General features: G+C 41.6%; 1 protein-coding gene across 4 annotated transcripts in view; it reads left to right on the top strand.

Annotated features, from left to right (window-relative positions):
* KANSL1L (KAT8 regulatory NSL complex subunit 1 like) overlaps window positions 1-14,595 on the top strand; it is a 56,167-nt gene extending 41,572 nt beyond the window's left edge. For 3 of the 4 annotated variants that reach the window (XM_084209208.1, XM_084209209.1, XM_084209207.1), the window contains 7 exons: window positions 306-440; window positions 2,789-2,913; window positions 3,723-3,847; window positions 4,678-4,732; window positions 10,084-10,196; window positions 11,671-11,809; window positions 12,407-14,595. In XM_084209208.1, coding sequence (XP_084065334.1) covers window positions 306-440; window positions 2,789-2,913; window positions 3,723-3,847; window positions 4,678-4,732; window positions 10,084-10,196; window positions 11,671-11,809; window positions 12,407-12,655 — 941 coding nt within the window. In that variant the 3' untranslated portion in view covers window positions 12,656-14,595. The remainder of the gene's footprint in view (window positions 1-305; window positions 441-2,788; window positions 2,914-3,722; window positions 3,848-4,677; window positions 4,733-10,083; window positions 10,197-11,670; window positions 11,810-12,406) is intronic. The other variant, XR_014616297.1, reaches the window with a different exon arrangement.
* Window positions 14,596-15,073: the final 478 nt, after the last annotated feature.

Genomic DNA, 15,073 nt, shown 5'->3' with positions numbered 1-15,073 from the left:
CACTTTATAAACTTGTCACAAAGCAGGTTATCAGAGAAGGTAACTGAATATGGCTTTAGGTGGAAGAGGAATCCCTTCTTAGAGCACAGTTCTCCCTAATTGCACTGAGATGATCCCACCAGAGCTGTGGGAGGGTACTACAAGTGGGAGGAGTTTGGTCCAGGTGCCTGACTTCAGTCCTGTTATTATTTGGATTCCTGTCAGAAGTTTGGGGCTATTATAAATAGTTCAGCAGTTGAGATTTCCTGTAAATTACACTGATGAAAAGTAATTTCTCAACTTGATGCATGCTTTTTCTCTTACAGACTACAATCCACATGTTTCTGTCAAGCAGTGGAGCAGTGGCTGTTTGTCTAATTCCAAATCTCAGTTGGTGTTAGGAGCACCTGACCAGCTGTCAGAAGGAAGAAAGAAAAGGCATCTAAGTGAGACAGCAGTAGGTAAGAGAAAAATAGCAAGAGACTACTATATCTTTTAAAATATGTAGTGTATGAATATCACTGGGCTCTGAGAATTAAAAGTTGTCTCCAAAAAGGATAATGTTATGAAACTTATGAAGAAACAGACTTAGAACACCATGAAAATAATTTGCTATTTTAAAGCATAGTAATCATCTTTCTTCTTAAGTGTACATACAGAATGAGACAAGCTGCTGTATTTTATTTTTGGAGTACTCTTAAAGGAAACTGCTCAGCAGTTCAACTATGTTCTTCTAATGCTGGGTGTCTTTTTTAGTACAAAAGGGTTTTTTAATAGTAGTCAATGAAACAAACATTGCAAAGTTATCTGTTACATCATGTGCCCAATGAAACATTTACTATTCCTGGCATCTTTGTCCACTGTACTTCATTTGTTGTGTACTGTCATTTGTGGATCTGGATCCCTTCCAGATTTTTAAGAGGACTTGTGAATAGCCAGTTCTTACTGTGTTTTTACCCTTGTTACTGTTCTATTTTAAGCCACTGAATCTCTACTTCAGTGGTTGGTAAGTTAATAGGAAGTGCCCTAAAAGTTGTGTAGAATAATGTGATACAAAATTTAGCATACCACTGTAAAGATAAATGGCATCTTACCTCTCCAGGCTGTTAGAAAGTAAAACCCAACAGATTCTGTTACAGATTCCTTTATGTAACTTTTGGAAAACCTTTGGCAAAATTCTTCACAAGACATTTGAAGAAAGTAAGTCACTGAGCAAGAGCATATTAGTTTAAAATTTCCCTTAGGAAAAAACGAAAAGGTATAAATGATCAATTAACATTGTGGAAAAATTAACTGGTGGTGCATATCCAGGCAAAACCGTAATCTTTCACTAGAGATGGAAATACAGAAATTACTGCAGAGATGAGTTAATAAAAAATTAGGATCTAGGATTAAAACAAACCCCAAAAACCACAATCCACAACTCCAAAGCAAGACCATCCAATCAATTAGAAAGTCTTAGGAGAGAATAAATGCTGTGTGGGAGCACACTAAAAACTGCTTTGGATTTAGGTGAGGGTTGTCCTTTGAGTCCTTCCCCTGGTGCAGTACAGCCCTGGTTTGCTGTACAGCGTTCTCATGCCCTCTGTGCCTGTCTCCAAGGGGGTGCTGTGCCCTACCCCCTTTCACCACTAGTGATCCTGCTTCCCTTGCCACCGGCTCCATTTGCTGGTCTCCAAGAGGTGGATGCTGACACAGTGTTTCTCAGTTTCCCAAAGTGTAGTCATGCACACTGAGTTCAACAGCTGGAGTTACTTGGGAGCACTAATGAGAGAGAAAACATCTTGCTATAAACCTTTTTGAAGTTACCATTAGTCTTCTGACAATAGTATTTAGGTTTTTTATAAATGGAACCAAAAAAGCAGTCTTTTATCATGAGGATCATCCCAGTGCCAGAAAACTGTTCTGTGGTGCATTCATGAGTAGGAGCACAAGTTCTAGCTTATTAGTGCTATGGGTGTAGTACTACATATTTATTCCTAATTTGGGCTCTGTCTAGGAGAAATTATCCATGAGGAAGGTCAGCCTAATGAACAAGGCCAAAAATAAAAGCTGTGTGCCAGGGAGTAGAGCTGCCTAGGAGATGGTAGTTCATTACCTTGACCCAGCCTGTGCAATGCAGCCTTCAGGATCAGTCTCACCTCTTTTTCCATGTTGGAATATACTCATTCTTTTTGTTCATTTGTATATTAAGTCTGAGTTCTCCTTTCTTACTGGAAATTAGGTAGAAGGAAAGCAGAACAGGTGGTTAAATTGTGAATCCCTATAAATGGTGCTTATACTGGGACTGAATGGGGGTAAACAGGAATTACAATTTTTATGGAGCAGTGCATCAGAAGAAATTGGTTAGGTTGATCTAACCAGTTTGATTGGCTATTGGTTTGGAGATCTAAACTGATTTTGTTTGTTACCCTTGCTGCCAGTTTTATCATTTATTAAGGAGGAAACAACCAGGGAGAACTCATGAGATGCACCCCAACTGCTGCTGAGGAACAGGGGGAATCTAAGTCAGATTGTGTTTGCTGTGTGTGTAGTCTATGCTCCTGAAAAAAGAGTCAGGATTTGCCCATATGAAGCTGGTTCCATGAGAAGAAATCCTTCATAGAATAAGAGGAATGAGTTTTGTGGAACAACAATGACAGGATGAATAGCAAGTGTTTTTTTAGATAGCTTTTTTTAGTATCCAGTAAATTGTAAGTGGCTCACTGTGGGCTTCTAGAAATGACTTTACTATTACTGTGTGGAAAAATGTCTGCAGTCTAATAGCCAACAGGCAGTATGTCTTGTTTATTGCTGTTTTTTATGACAGGCGAAAGTAGCGCTCGCTTTGAGACATTCTCCTTCCAACATGCAGAGCCTGAGTCCCACAGCAGTTTCACTCCCACAAGCAGTGTCAGTGCCATGTCCCGGCCCACTCACAGCACTTCATCACAGGTAAACCAAAAATGTATCTTTGCCTTAACTGAAGTATCAACAGAGAGTTGTGCAAATTAAAAAAACCACATGCCTTTTACATCTGATTTAGTGTCATGTGACAGTGCAGAGCATTTTTACAGTGAGCTAAGGGGATTACCTTAACTAATTTATTCCAGATTGAGTATGTGTACTTGTTTATGAAAGAGTTTTGCAGATCATATAACTGGAATGTAAATTTGATTTATTGGCATTGTGCCTTTTTCTCCCCCCAAATTTCATTAAATACACAGTGATTTGTGTTCCCAGTTTTACACCAGGGCACTTATGACCCTTTTTTTTGGTGCAGCTATATAAAATGGCCTCGTGGTGCAAACAGAGTCCCAAAGTTTGTTAACTCTCAGTTTCCCTATTTAAAACCCTTTGTGCAGAAATACAGGCAAAGTCCCTGGTATATAATCTACTGAGGAGCAGAACTCTTGCTCAATGTACAGAAACACACTATTTTACTGAAATTAATGGAAAATCCACAACAATATTCAGATTCAGGTCTCGTGGTTTTGCTAAGCCTAGTGCTATACTGGTGCACTGTGAGTTGTCATGTTTTAATGCAGATTTGAGTTTAAATGTGCATCCCACACAGTTTACACAACACACACTCCTTTATTCCCTGGAGTCAATCATCATCAAAGAACACATAAATGAGCACTTAAGAATATTCTGTTTCCATTAAATTTCAGGTTTTCTGCTTGTGAGGTTCTAATGTTTATCTGCTAAAATGTATTGCCTATCATTTGACCTGATCCTCTTGTGTTGATTTTATTATTCAGCATAACTCCAGGAGGAGGTTGAGAAGTGAGAGCTCCTATGATATAGACAACATTGTTATTCCCATGTCACTGGTGGCACCCTCAAAGCTGGAGAAACTACAGTACAAAGAAATCCTTACTCCAAGGTTTGTTCACAGCCTCTTGAATTGCAAAGACATGAAAATGAACATGAGAACATTATCTAAGAATATCATTTGCATGGAGTTAGAAAATGTTATGGTATTAAAGGTGATCTTTTCATGCACTTGGGTTTTTATCTGTGCATTTCAGTTCATGTGACCAAAGTTGTGGGAAGACTGGCCAGCTGATAGGACAGGAGAAGTAGTCTGATGTGCACAGGGATGTGGTAGATGCACAGACTGGCTAAAAATAGAAGTGGATTTATATCATCTTAAATGTAGTTATGGCCTTTCAAATACCCTTAAGGCTGACAAGCCCTGAACGGATTTTGGAGATTGCTGTCCTTTTTTGTGGGTTCATAAGAAAGTAGTAAACTGTTTTCTGTGAATTAACAGAGGTGGGTTTAGTGTTTTTTTTTTAATTTAGCCATTTTGATAGAGTAGAATAGGCTTATTTCTTTCCATACCATGTAGGCCTACAATCCATGATTCTAGAGGCCTTTTTCTCCTTTGTTTTAGAAAGAGAACATCTTTAGATTTCAAAACCAGGGTACTTAATCTCCTTTGCTTACTTCAGTGTCTTAGTAGCACATTGCCTGAAGGGCTAAATGTACTTGTTCTCTACTTTAAATCCATAATATGTATCTGCTTTTTTATTGCCTTTTAAGTTGAAAACTATTATTAAAACTGTATTGAATATCTTAAAGACTGTGTTGGATATCTTAAAGACTGGAAAAGGAAAGGTTAGATATTTTGTTGGGAAAGGAAAATATAAATTTCAGCCATCTGTTATCAGCACCTTAAACTTAATTTGGTTTTCCTTGTCTTATTTCTAGCTGGCGAGTTGTTGAACTTCAACCTTTAGAAAAATCTCAAACAGATGAAGAAGAGGTAGGCTGTATTTTAATTAAACCACTAGGTTTATTTAAAGTAGATACAATATATAATTGAGGTAATTGGTGTGTTCTTTCTGAAAACACTTGACTTCATACAAATCCCAGTAAGTTTCAAGTTTCAAAAATAAAGTGTTATGTATCAAATTGTGAAAATGTGTCTTGTCCCTACAGTGGAAGATAGAAATGGAAGTGTGCCATTAATAGTCCTTGTTCATTGTTTGTCTGGCTCTTCTGCCCCTTGCTGCTGCACAGTCAGTGCTCCTGAAGGGTCCCCCTTGGGTCAGGCTCTGCCACCCTGCTCCTGAGCACTGTAATGCTGCCTGTCCCAGTGGGACTGTCCTGGGGCCACCAGTGCTGTCCCTCCCTCTCATCCTCTCCTTCCAAGGCCACTTCTCATGGCATGTTGCTCTTTGGTCATCAGCAATCTTGCCTGTGGGTCCAGCAAGTTTTCTTTTCAGTGTTTGTTTTCCTACAAGCCTCCTGGTGGGAACAAACTTTTCTGCATTGTCAGGAACAACATAACCTTCAGCATTTCCTGCCTGCCTGTTGAGCTAAGTTTGCACATCATGGGCTAGTTGTTGCTTCCTCCAGATATAAGAATCTACCTTTTTCTTCAGGGAATGCCCATGGACTTTGCAGCTGGGGATCCCTTTCTACCCTAATCAGGGGTTTGAGGTATTTCCTAACCTTGGGGTGAATGTGCCAGCAAGTCTGGTCTCTAGGCTGATTTTCTGTCCTTCAAATCTTTTTGTGGCTTCTTTTCCAGAAACCTGTCAGTTTTACTGTCCTTTGGACATCTTTAATCTCCCTCCAGTCTCTGCCACTATCACCAATTGTAACTGTAGGACTTGTATTCCTGCCTTTATCCACAATATCTGTTCTTGAGCTGCTGTTTGAGAGAATCTCTACAGTAGAGCTTTAGTTGCTATAGCAGTAGAAAAAGATTGCATTTAGGTAGCAGTGCAGAAGGTTACATTAAACTCAGTAAACAAATCTTTGTCACTCCCCACAAATACACTCTCCACAAAGGCACAACTTCCTCAGAGGTTTATAGATCTGTAACTACCTGCTCCATACCCTTTCCTTTAGGAGAACATCATGGTCTCAACTCCTTACCTGGTGCAGTTGCACTTATCTGGCAGCATACCTCTTGGGTTAGAAGGAAGAGAAAAGCTTACTCTGTCCCTGCCTTTTCCAATGAGCAATTGAGAAATTGCTGTGAAGTCTGTGGTTAAATTTATGTCACTTCCACCCACTGACTTCTGGGTTAGTGCCCTCCCAGCTAGCAGGAAGCATGCCTCTCCTTCCTTTGTACCAAGAAGGTCAAATTCCTCACACAGGAGAACTCTCCTGCAAGGATATTTAATTAAACCATTTGGAGAATAACTAATAAAGGCAGCAAGGGCACTCTGTCCCTTGAGCATCTACTGTTCATTGCTGTCTTCATCCTGGTGTCTGGGGGGAGTGAAGAATTTCAACAGTGATTTGCATTCAGGGCTTCAAGGAGCTTGCATGGAATCAGTGGATTTCTTGTTTAGGTTTCAGATCCCATAAAGATGATTTGTCTTGTGGTTTTAGTGTATTTTGCTGAAGGGATTTGAAGGTTTCTCTCTGAAGCTCATGGGCTAATGTCTGAATTAGTAGCCCACCCAGTACATTTGTGTTTGGCATGACTCTCAGTCCTGTATGATTCATCCTCTGGCCAGGAAATTACTTGAGTTAACAATGCAGGAGCTTTGCCTCCTGCTGTGGCCCACTGCTTCTGTATCATCTGTCAGCCACTGGGTGGAATGAGGGAGAGAGATGTCAGAGAAAAATGCTAATGTGTAAAAAATGTGTAAATCATCCTTTGCCAATTTCCCCCTTTCTTTTGGCATGGTGTTAGTTAGTTTGGATGTTTTTCAGAGTAATGAGAAAAGGTGATTGATCATAATTCTTCAACTCACTCTAGCTTTGAGCTGAGTTACATTTGCTACTGAGTAAGCTTGTAAAAAGACATGAGGAAACAGCACCATTACCTGCACTCGTGCTCTGACTCTCTTGTAATTCCTCCATGTGCTAAAGTCAAGGCAAGCTTCAGTAGATCATTCACTTAACACAAGGGAAGGCAAAATATACTTTCTGCTTTTATATAAAATGCTCTTTTTCTCTATTTCACTGCATAGTAGCCTGTGGGGGTGTTGGAAATGATTTAAACTTTAAAAGTTTTTTATGGTACTACATAATAATTTCCTTACTTCTCTATCTTCTGCATAGCTAAATTTGGAACTTCAGAGTTGTCCTTGCGTCGAGCAGTAGTCAGGGATTTCTGCCACTGGATAACTTTTTTCTTCTTCATCTTCATTGTCTTTGTTGTCTTAATCTTTGTCTCCTTTGTCTTCTTCATTTATGCAACAACCCATATCCATGCAATAGACCTGCATCCAACATTTACTGAGTTACAAGTAAATGTGAGGTCCCCAATTTGTTGTGCTCCACGTGAGCCACACTTCCAAGGATGGGAACTGAGCCCTTTCTGGGAATCAGGCCTATTCATTGTGCCTTTGAGAACAAAAAGCTTACCTTTTATGGGTGCTTTTTTGTTTCTGGAAGTTTTGCCTTATAAGAACAAAATTGGCAATGCAAAAGTTAATCTGCTATCTGTGTCTGCTCTATTACTTGCTCTAAAAATATTTTCTGGAAACAGAACATTTGAGTTTCCTGGTTTGCATGTATGAATTTGCTGTGTTATTGCTTTAAGGCATGGGAGGGTGTGGCACAGGTTTTCCTGTTTTGTTTTGGTTTTAATTTGTTTTGTCCAGGACAGAGCTTCTGGAAAAGCTCAGTTGTAACATTCAAGTTTATTTTGTAGTTGTTTCAGTAATGGAATTACTCTTTGGAGTAATTCCTTGTGCAATTAGTTTTGCATAAGTGTTTTCATGGCCTATGACTCAGAGTTTCCCGTGGAGCCAAAGAGTGAAGCACAGATTTTGTTGTTTTGAGAACCTTTCAGAAATATTCCTGGTGCTATTCAACATTATTGCGCAGTGTGCTGCAGTGTCACGGGGGAATCCAAAGCTTAGTTTTCTGTGAGTGAAATCATAAGACATGCCTCACAAACAGGCCTTCCCCACAGCTTTTTCTCTCAACATCCCTGCCACATCCATCCACTGAGGAATGACACTTCTTTTGTCCTTTTTCAAACTAACCTTAGTGAGGAAAAACCACCACATTTCTCCTGTTACAGAACTTTAAATTAATCTAAAGTTGTTGGAGGAAATGCTGGGAGTGGCAGAGGCTGTAGTGAACCAAGTAGAGACTTTTTATTCTGATGTCATGAAATTTTCTATCCATAGAACAGATAATAATTTTTAAATAAGAAAATGTACTATTCAAAAGAATGCGGTAGAACTCTTTTTAAATAAACAAGTGGTTAAATATGCTATCACCAGCTATGCAAAACAAACAAGGCTTATTTCTGTATTTTTCAAAACTCTTCACTTGGAGAGGAACGTGGACTTTGATTTTTGAATGGAAACTTGTTAAAAATGAAATCTCTTCCCAGCATGAAAAGTTTTGGCAATTTGCTAAGAAAAGTATTTTCAAATTCCTAAGTTTTTCTTTCTAAATTATCTTTTGTTTCCATTTCAAAGGAAATCTGAGCACAGAAAACCCCTGAATTTCCCCCAAGGGAATAACACTTTTGTAGTTAATAAAATTCTCACTTTCATGCTACACATCATTGACCTTGGAAAGACAGAATGTGAACTGAGATGTAGCCCTGTTTGGATGCTCTCCAAGTGACAGAGCTGCTGAATTTCAGAGAGAGGAGGAAGCCCATTAAGTTGACTTGCATGAAAGGAAACCAGCAGCTAACAAAGTGGTTTGTGTTTAACATAAATAAATAAAAGCAATGAAGGAGCCTTCAGCAAGGAGTGATGAGATGAGCAAACTAAGCAGCCTGTTTGTCTGAAGCTTCCTGTCAAGTGCTGGGCCAAGGAGGACCTGGGCAGCCACAGTTCTGTGTCTGATTCCAATCAAAATGAAGCCTTTGGGATCACATTGATTGGTTGTGATGCTTTGCCATTGACCCCTAATGGCTGTGAACCACCTCAGTGCTGAGAGACTTGATATGGGAATGGCTTCCACAGAAACACACAAGTGCAGCACTGCCAGGGTCTCTATGGCACTGCTTGGCACTGCAGGGAGCACAGTGCATTTGCTTCTCTCTTTTGTAGGCTCAATTGGAAGATAAATGGTGTTACTTGTACAACACCACTGAGGATTTTGCTTTAGAAAAAAAAAAAAGACAGTTTATTTTCATGACACCCCCCCCAATTATTAGTATAATTCTTGTCTAGGACTGATCTGGCAGTGCAGCTTCACAGCTCCTATGACCAGGAATTGTTCTTTCCAAGAATTTCTCAGCTTTTGAGTTGGGACTAGCTGGCATAAAATCCATGGCTGCAGCACTCAAATGCTCCTGCCAACCTCAGCTTTTTGGGTGAACTTTGAATGGTTTGGAGCACTTTGAAACAACAGTGAGCTGTTCTGGAGGGATCCAGCCAAGAACTCCCCCTGCCATCAGGGGAGTGAGGGGGAGGAGCAGCAAAGTGCTCCTCAGCCAGCCCTGGCTAAGGAACAAACTTCTGGTGTGCTGCCATCAGAGAAACACAGATGGTACTTTCACAGTGAAGGTCAGGGTGCAATCTTCTACCTAAAAATCTGGTTCTTGTTTTACTAGAGCAGGGAAAGTACTTGCATTAGGGCTGGTTTAAGCTGCACTTGGGATCATGCAAACCACTGGGTAAGAAATAAGATCTTCAACGCAGAAGCCATTTTCTGCTTGGTTTCACAGCAGGAATGTGGCACCTCAGGTTCACTGAGTTCCTCTCTATGGAGTTATCAAAGTCCTTGGTGATCTCAACCTATTTCTCAGTGCTTAAAGAGCACCTGGCAAATCCTGCTGCTTCCCAGCCTCCTTCTAAAGCAGTCTCTGGAGACCTGGAATTTTTGCTTGCCTTTATTACATACTTTTAACGCTGCCTTGATTTGCAAATGAATACTCGTCCTTTAAATTTTCTGCCTCTCACCACAGAGAAAAATGTGTTAGTTGCATGGCAGGGGTATAACTTCTATATCCATTCAGATGAACCACAGACATGTGAAGAAATAAAGCTAAAATGACAGCATACACCAGAGCTCTCATAAACTGAACATGTGTAAATGTGACTTTGTAGTGAAAGCACGTTACCTTGTTTGTTGAAGGGACCTTTGCAGAATGATGTATCATACTGGTATGTATAATGCTGGCTGGTGCTGTTTCAGTGCTGCTGACACTGCCAGCTCTCCTGTGTCTCCCCACAGGGAGAAGACCTGTCAGACAAAGCCTTTTCCCTGCGCCACGCCAAGTACGAGGAGCGAGAGCGCGCGAGGTGGTCGCTGTGGGAGCAGAGCCGCTGGCCCAGGAGGAACAGCAGGCAGGTGTATTGGCTTTGATGAGAGCCTTCCTATTGAACCTGGTGGGGTTGTGGTACAGGAGTGCCAGAAATGCTGTCACAGGAGTTTGAAAATGAGGGCATTCATTAATTAACTCATCAGGGACAGTAGCAGGTATGTTGAACTTTGTGGGTGGTAAGGGAAGGCAGTGCTGAGGCATGCATACTTAGAGAAATTGGGCATGTTAGTGACCTGGCATTGCTAAACAAATCTCTTCTCCCTCTCTGAACACAGAGCTCTGCTAGACTGTGCCACTCCCAGTTACTATGACTTTGGCCACCCAGTGTATCATGAGACCTTCTTCACTCACCTGACTCAGATGAAGCTTCACGGTGTTCAGAGATGTGTTACTGAAGGGTCCTGGGCTGTGCCAAGGGCCTTGCACTTTGAACCATTCACACAATAACTTTCTTTCTCACAGGCTTGCCATCTGGTGCAGAACTCAGCAGATTTAAATATAACCACTAAAAGTCTTGCAAAAAGTAGTGGTGTGTATCAGAATAAACATTGTAAAGCTGCATCTGCAGTTTGGCCCTGAGAAAATGATTCCCATAAATCACTTTACGGTCTGCCAGGGCAAAAAGCAGCCTATAAATGTTAGAATAACTTTTTCTTGTGTTTATCATATGCTTGTGTCTACTCTTGTCTGAAAGTGAAGCATGACACTAGGAATAAATAGTAAAAGATAGCTTTTTTTAATGCAGGATAAAAATATAGCTAAGCCATATTATTTTAAGCAATTTTGAACATAAAATGTCCCAACTTTAGAAAGTATACTGAAAAATGAAAAGTCCTCCATGTACCTTAATTTTGAAACTCAACTCCTTGGTAAAATCTTAGTGCTGCTTGAATTCAGAAGTAAACTGCTCACTGACGTGAGCAAGGTCAGGATTCCACCTGGCAATTCAGATACATGCCACTATTTTATACCTAGTTAAAATTTCTGTTAAAAGTGAGGTTAAATTTTTTAATCTTACTATATTTTTGATTGCTTTGCACTTGAGTCCAGAGCAGAAATGGCAAGGGGGAGCCCAAAGACTTGTCTCTTGAGTTGCACTTGGCACAGTGCTGACAGTGCAGTTTGGAACCCACAGGCTCCTGTGGGTGAGGCCACTCTCCTGAGTGGAACAGCCTGTGGCTCACTGATTTCTTTTATCCAAAATCACAGTTCTGGTGAGCATGTAGAGCAAGATACAGTCACTATCTGTCTGCAGCCAGAGTGTGCCTGTCCCAGCCATTTATCCACTTAGTTCCTCCACGTGGTGCTTTGCTTAGGCTCCAGCCAACAAGGTCAAGAACCACACCAGTTTTCCTCTGCCCTTTTGGTTCAAGCAAGCAGAATGGAGGTACCATGTATGGAGAAACTGAACACTTTGTAAAGAAAATGTGAACTGCTCAAGGCAATGTGAAAGGTCAGGGAGTAGCTCTTAAAACTCATTTCTAATTCTGCCCTAGATCTTACAGCAAAAATGCTGATGGTCGACACAGCCAGGACGTGGTGCAGAAAGACCATTGCACTGCTGACCCTGCTCCTGAGCCAGCTTCAGAAACCCACAGCTCTGCTTGTTCAGGGATGGAGAGCCAGGAAGAGAAGGTGGGTGAGCTTCCAATAGCTTCCAGCTCTGGTCAGTTCTGCAGTGACAACAAAGAAACCTGAAGATATTCTCCTGTCTCACTGATCAGAATCTCAGACTGTCACCTTAGTTAATGTGCACTGAACACAGCACTCCTGTTTAGAACTACATTTCTGTGCTTTGTAAATTAATCCCAGATCTGTCAACAAGTTTCACTGCTCAGTACACGTGGCACATGTTTTTGAGGCAAATATGGAAGGACTGGGTTCGGGCTGGGTTTTTTTTCAGGGATGTTGGCCAAGGTTCCAGACAGGCCTGGTCACTAGGGGGTCAGGCATCCTGATGGTCTGGCACTGTGGAAAAGAGTTTCTTTGCCTGTTCAAGGGTAGGTCTATTATTACTTCAAACCCTTATGCAGCCAGCTTACATCTTGGTGCCTGGCAGTGTTGTATTCTTTATCTGAAGAGCCCTGCAAACGCTGTAAAGAAAGACACTCGTTTGTTACTTGATAGCACATGATTCTGCACACAGTTAATCAGTTCAGACTCAACTGAAATCCCTTTTTATCCTCTATACTCTTTTTTCACCCTCACTCCTACTCTTCTGCTTCCTTTCAGTCTGGGCTGTGGGAACTTCGAGTTTTTCCACTAAATGATGAAGAGGTAGAAGCTTTACTGTGCCAAGATCAAGTAACGAATCAGACTGAAATGTCAAGTGCAACTTTCCCCAGCAACTCTTCCTGCACTCCAGGCACACCCACTGCTGTGCCAGACAATGGCTATGCACCAAGAAAACAATCTACCCAAGAGTCAGAAGACTGCAAAAGCATTTGCCTGGGAAGCAACAGTACAAGGAAACAAAGGTGACAGGGAATAATGTGGTTCATTAAGAAAGCCAATTAAGGTGGAGAGAAGTGTAAGGTAAAATCTCTCGTTCACACAGCATATGACAGCACAATTCAAAACCTTTATGTTAGCTGCGTATAATATATTTTCTTTCTTGCTTTGTAACAGGCAGGATAAATCCCAAAGACAACACTTTCTTCTTCCTGAACCCCAAGAGAAAGTAATTATTTCAAGCTGGAAGTCTAATATTCCCAATGTCGGGAGTGGGCGCACATAAATTGCTGGCACCATTCACTTTCTGTTGTCATATTGCCACATTTGTCAATAATCATCCTTTTCTGTTTGTTTGTTTGCAAATGCATATCTGGTTCTAGTGGACTCTGGTGCAGCAGGAGATGCTGTTTACCTTATCCAACAACTTCAACTGAACACAGAAAAACTACTTGAAAATAGTGGGGATAAGCATTAGCTTCAGATTATTCTCCTGTGTGGCATGACCATAGGGCAAAAACCTGTCTCTAACTGCACGTGTGAGGTAAGGGGAGGTGAGAACCAGCACTTCAAACATCTGGAAGCCTTGCATCTGGCTTGTCATGGCTCTCAGTAGTGCCAGGGCATGTTTCATGGTGAAGTCCTCAAGCAATAAGGTAGAAGTAGCCACTGCATTGCATTGCCACAGTCAATGTATCTGACACAGGGGGAAGCAGGATCTGTGCTTCAAGCCCGTGGGGAGGGAGAGACAGGAGAAGAGAGGGGTGGAGCCAAATCAGTGACACAGCCCATGGAATGTTGTGGTTTGGATCATCTTATTTCCTCAGTCCTTCAGTAGCTAATGAGGCTCATAATACTTTGCTTTAATATGTTAAAGTCTTGTTCCAATTTCTGTACAGTGCCTTGTAAGAGTCTCGTTAAGTATGCCAACATTTGGTGACTAGCTGGAAAGGAAAAGATGATTGATGTCTTGAAGAGCAATAAAAAAAAAGCCCCAAAGCTTTCCATTGTGATTCTGGATAGATTTCCCAGTGCATGCACAGTGAGAAAACAAAGGCAAGTTGTTTAAACTTGCATCTGAATAGCATAGCTTGGAATGTATCTGCAATCCCAAGAGGTATTAACAAAGATTAAACATTGAATGTAGGTGTAATCCATCAACAGGCAGTTTTTCTGTGTAGGACAGTTGAAGGCAATTTAATAGGAGTCTCTGTTTTTTGTGCAGTTTTCTTCCATGTATAATATCTGGAATGGCACTGGACAGACGACCCAGTTTTAGTGTCAATTTTTTTTTTTGGTCAAAATGACAGGAAATACACACTGGGCATATGAAAACAGTTCAGTAAAGTTTCAACACTACATCCTATTGCTACATTGTAGTTTATTGCACATTCTGATTATTTTTTTAAACACTTTTTTAACACTGGTTTGTCTTAAACTTGAATCTTGCCTCAATGTCTGATACAATAATCTTTGATGCAAGGTTGGTTTTTTAATTAAAAGTTATTTCTATATATGTTGTATATAGTCTGAATTTGATGGCTTTTTAGAAGTGAAGAAGTAGCAGCAATACTTCCTCTTGGCATAGAGCTCTGCTTGGCATGCAGCTTTGCTGGGGTACTCTTGCTGCACTTATGCTGTGAGGCCAAGGGCCCCTCAGTGCCTCAGTACAGAGGTGTCTGCTGCCCTCTCTCTTGCCCTACACGTGCACCTGCTTCCAGGAGGAACTTTCTCAAAGGTCAGTGTCTCAGATGTTTTGCAGGTCTTTTCCACACCCCTTTCTACTCCTTAGGAAGCCTGATCTGACCAGCTCTCACCCAGCTTTGTTGTAAGGTATGGGTTTCCTGTGTTGTCTGATCCTGGGGCAGAGGGAGTAACTCCTGCACTTTAGGGGAGGGGACAGACCAAATAACCAGCCAGCCAGGCCAGCTGCCTTCCTTGTCCTGAAAGTGCTGCCAGGAAGTGGAAATACAATCCAGACTGTTACAGGAGGGTGGAAACAGAAGGCTGTTAAAAGGAGGGCAAGGACCCCCTGTGTCAGAGGAGTGGGTTATCCCAGGCTGGTTAGCCTGGGGACCTGCAGAGCATCCCTGCACGGCTGTTCAGCTCCCAGCTGCAGTGCCAAGCCATTGTGTGGCTGCAGGCCCAGCCTGGTGTGGGCTAAGGCAGCTGCTGGTACCTTGCCCACTGCAGAGGCAGGTAGTGGTCTGAGCAAGGAACCCTGTCAGCTGTGAACCTTCCATGTTCTTGCCAGCCCTTGTGGGAATTTGCTATTGCTTCATGAGACAGCCATAAAAAGGCTAGTTAGGGAAAAGCTGAGCAGGCCCAAGACAGAAGCAAAACGTCTATTTGGTCATTAGCCCAGCCCACTCACTGCAGAAATCTTTTCTCCAGCAGCTGCCCCTCAGCTGGCCAGGCCTGTGACAGCACAGTGGCTGTGACAGCACA

This window comes from Fringilla coelebs (genome assembly GCF_963513975.1).
Source record: "Fringilla coelebs genome assembly, chromosome: 7".
NCBI classification, from domain to species: domain Eukaryota; kingdom Metazoa; phylum Chordata; class Aves; order Passeriformes; family Fringillidae; genus Fringilla; species Fringilla coelebs.
Note: the sequence above shows the minus strand (reverse complement) of the source record. Positions and strands in the feature narration are given on the sequence as shown.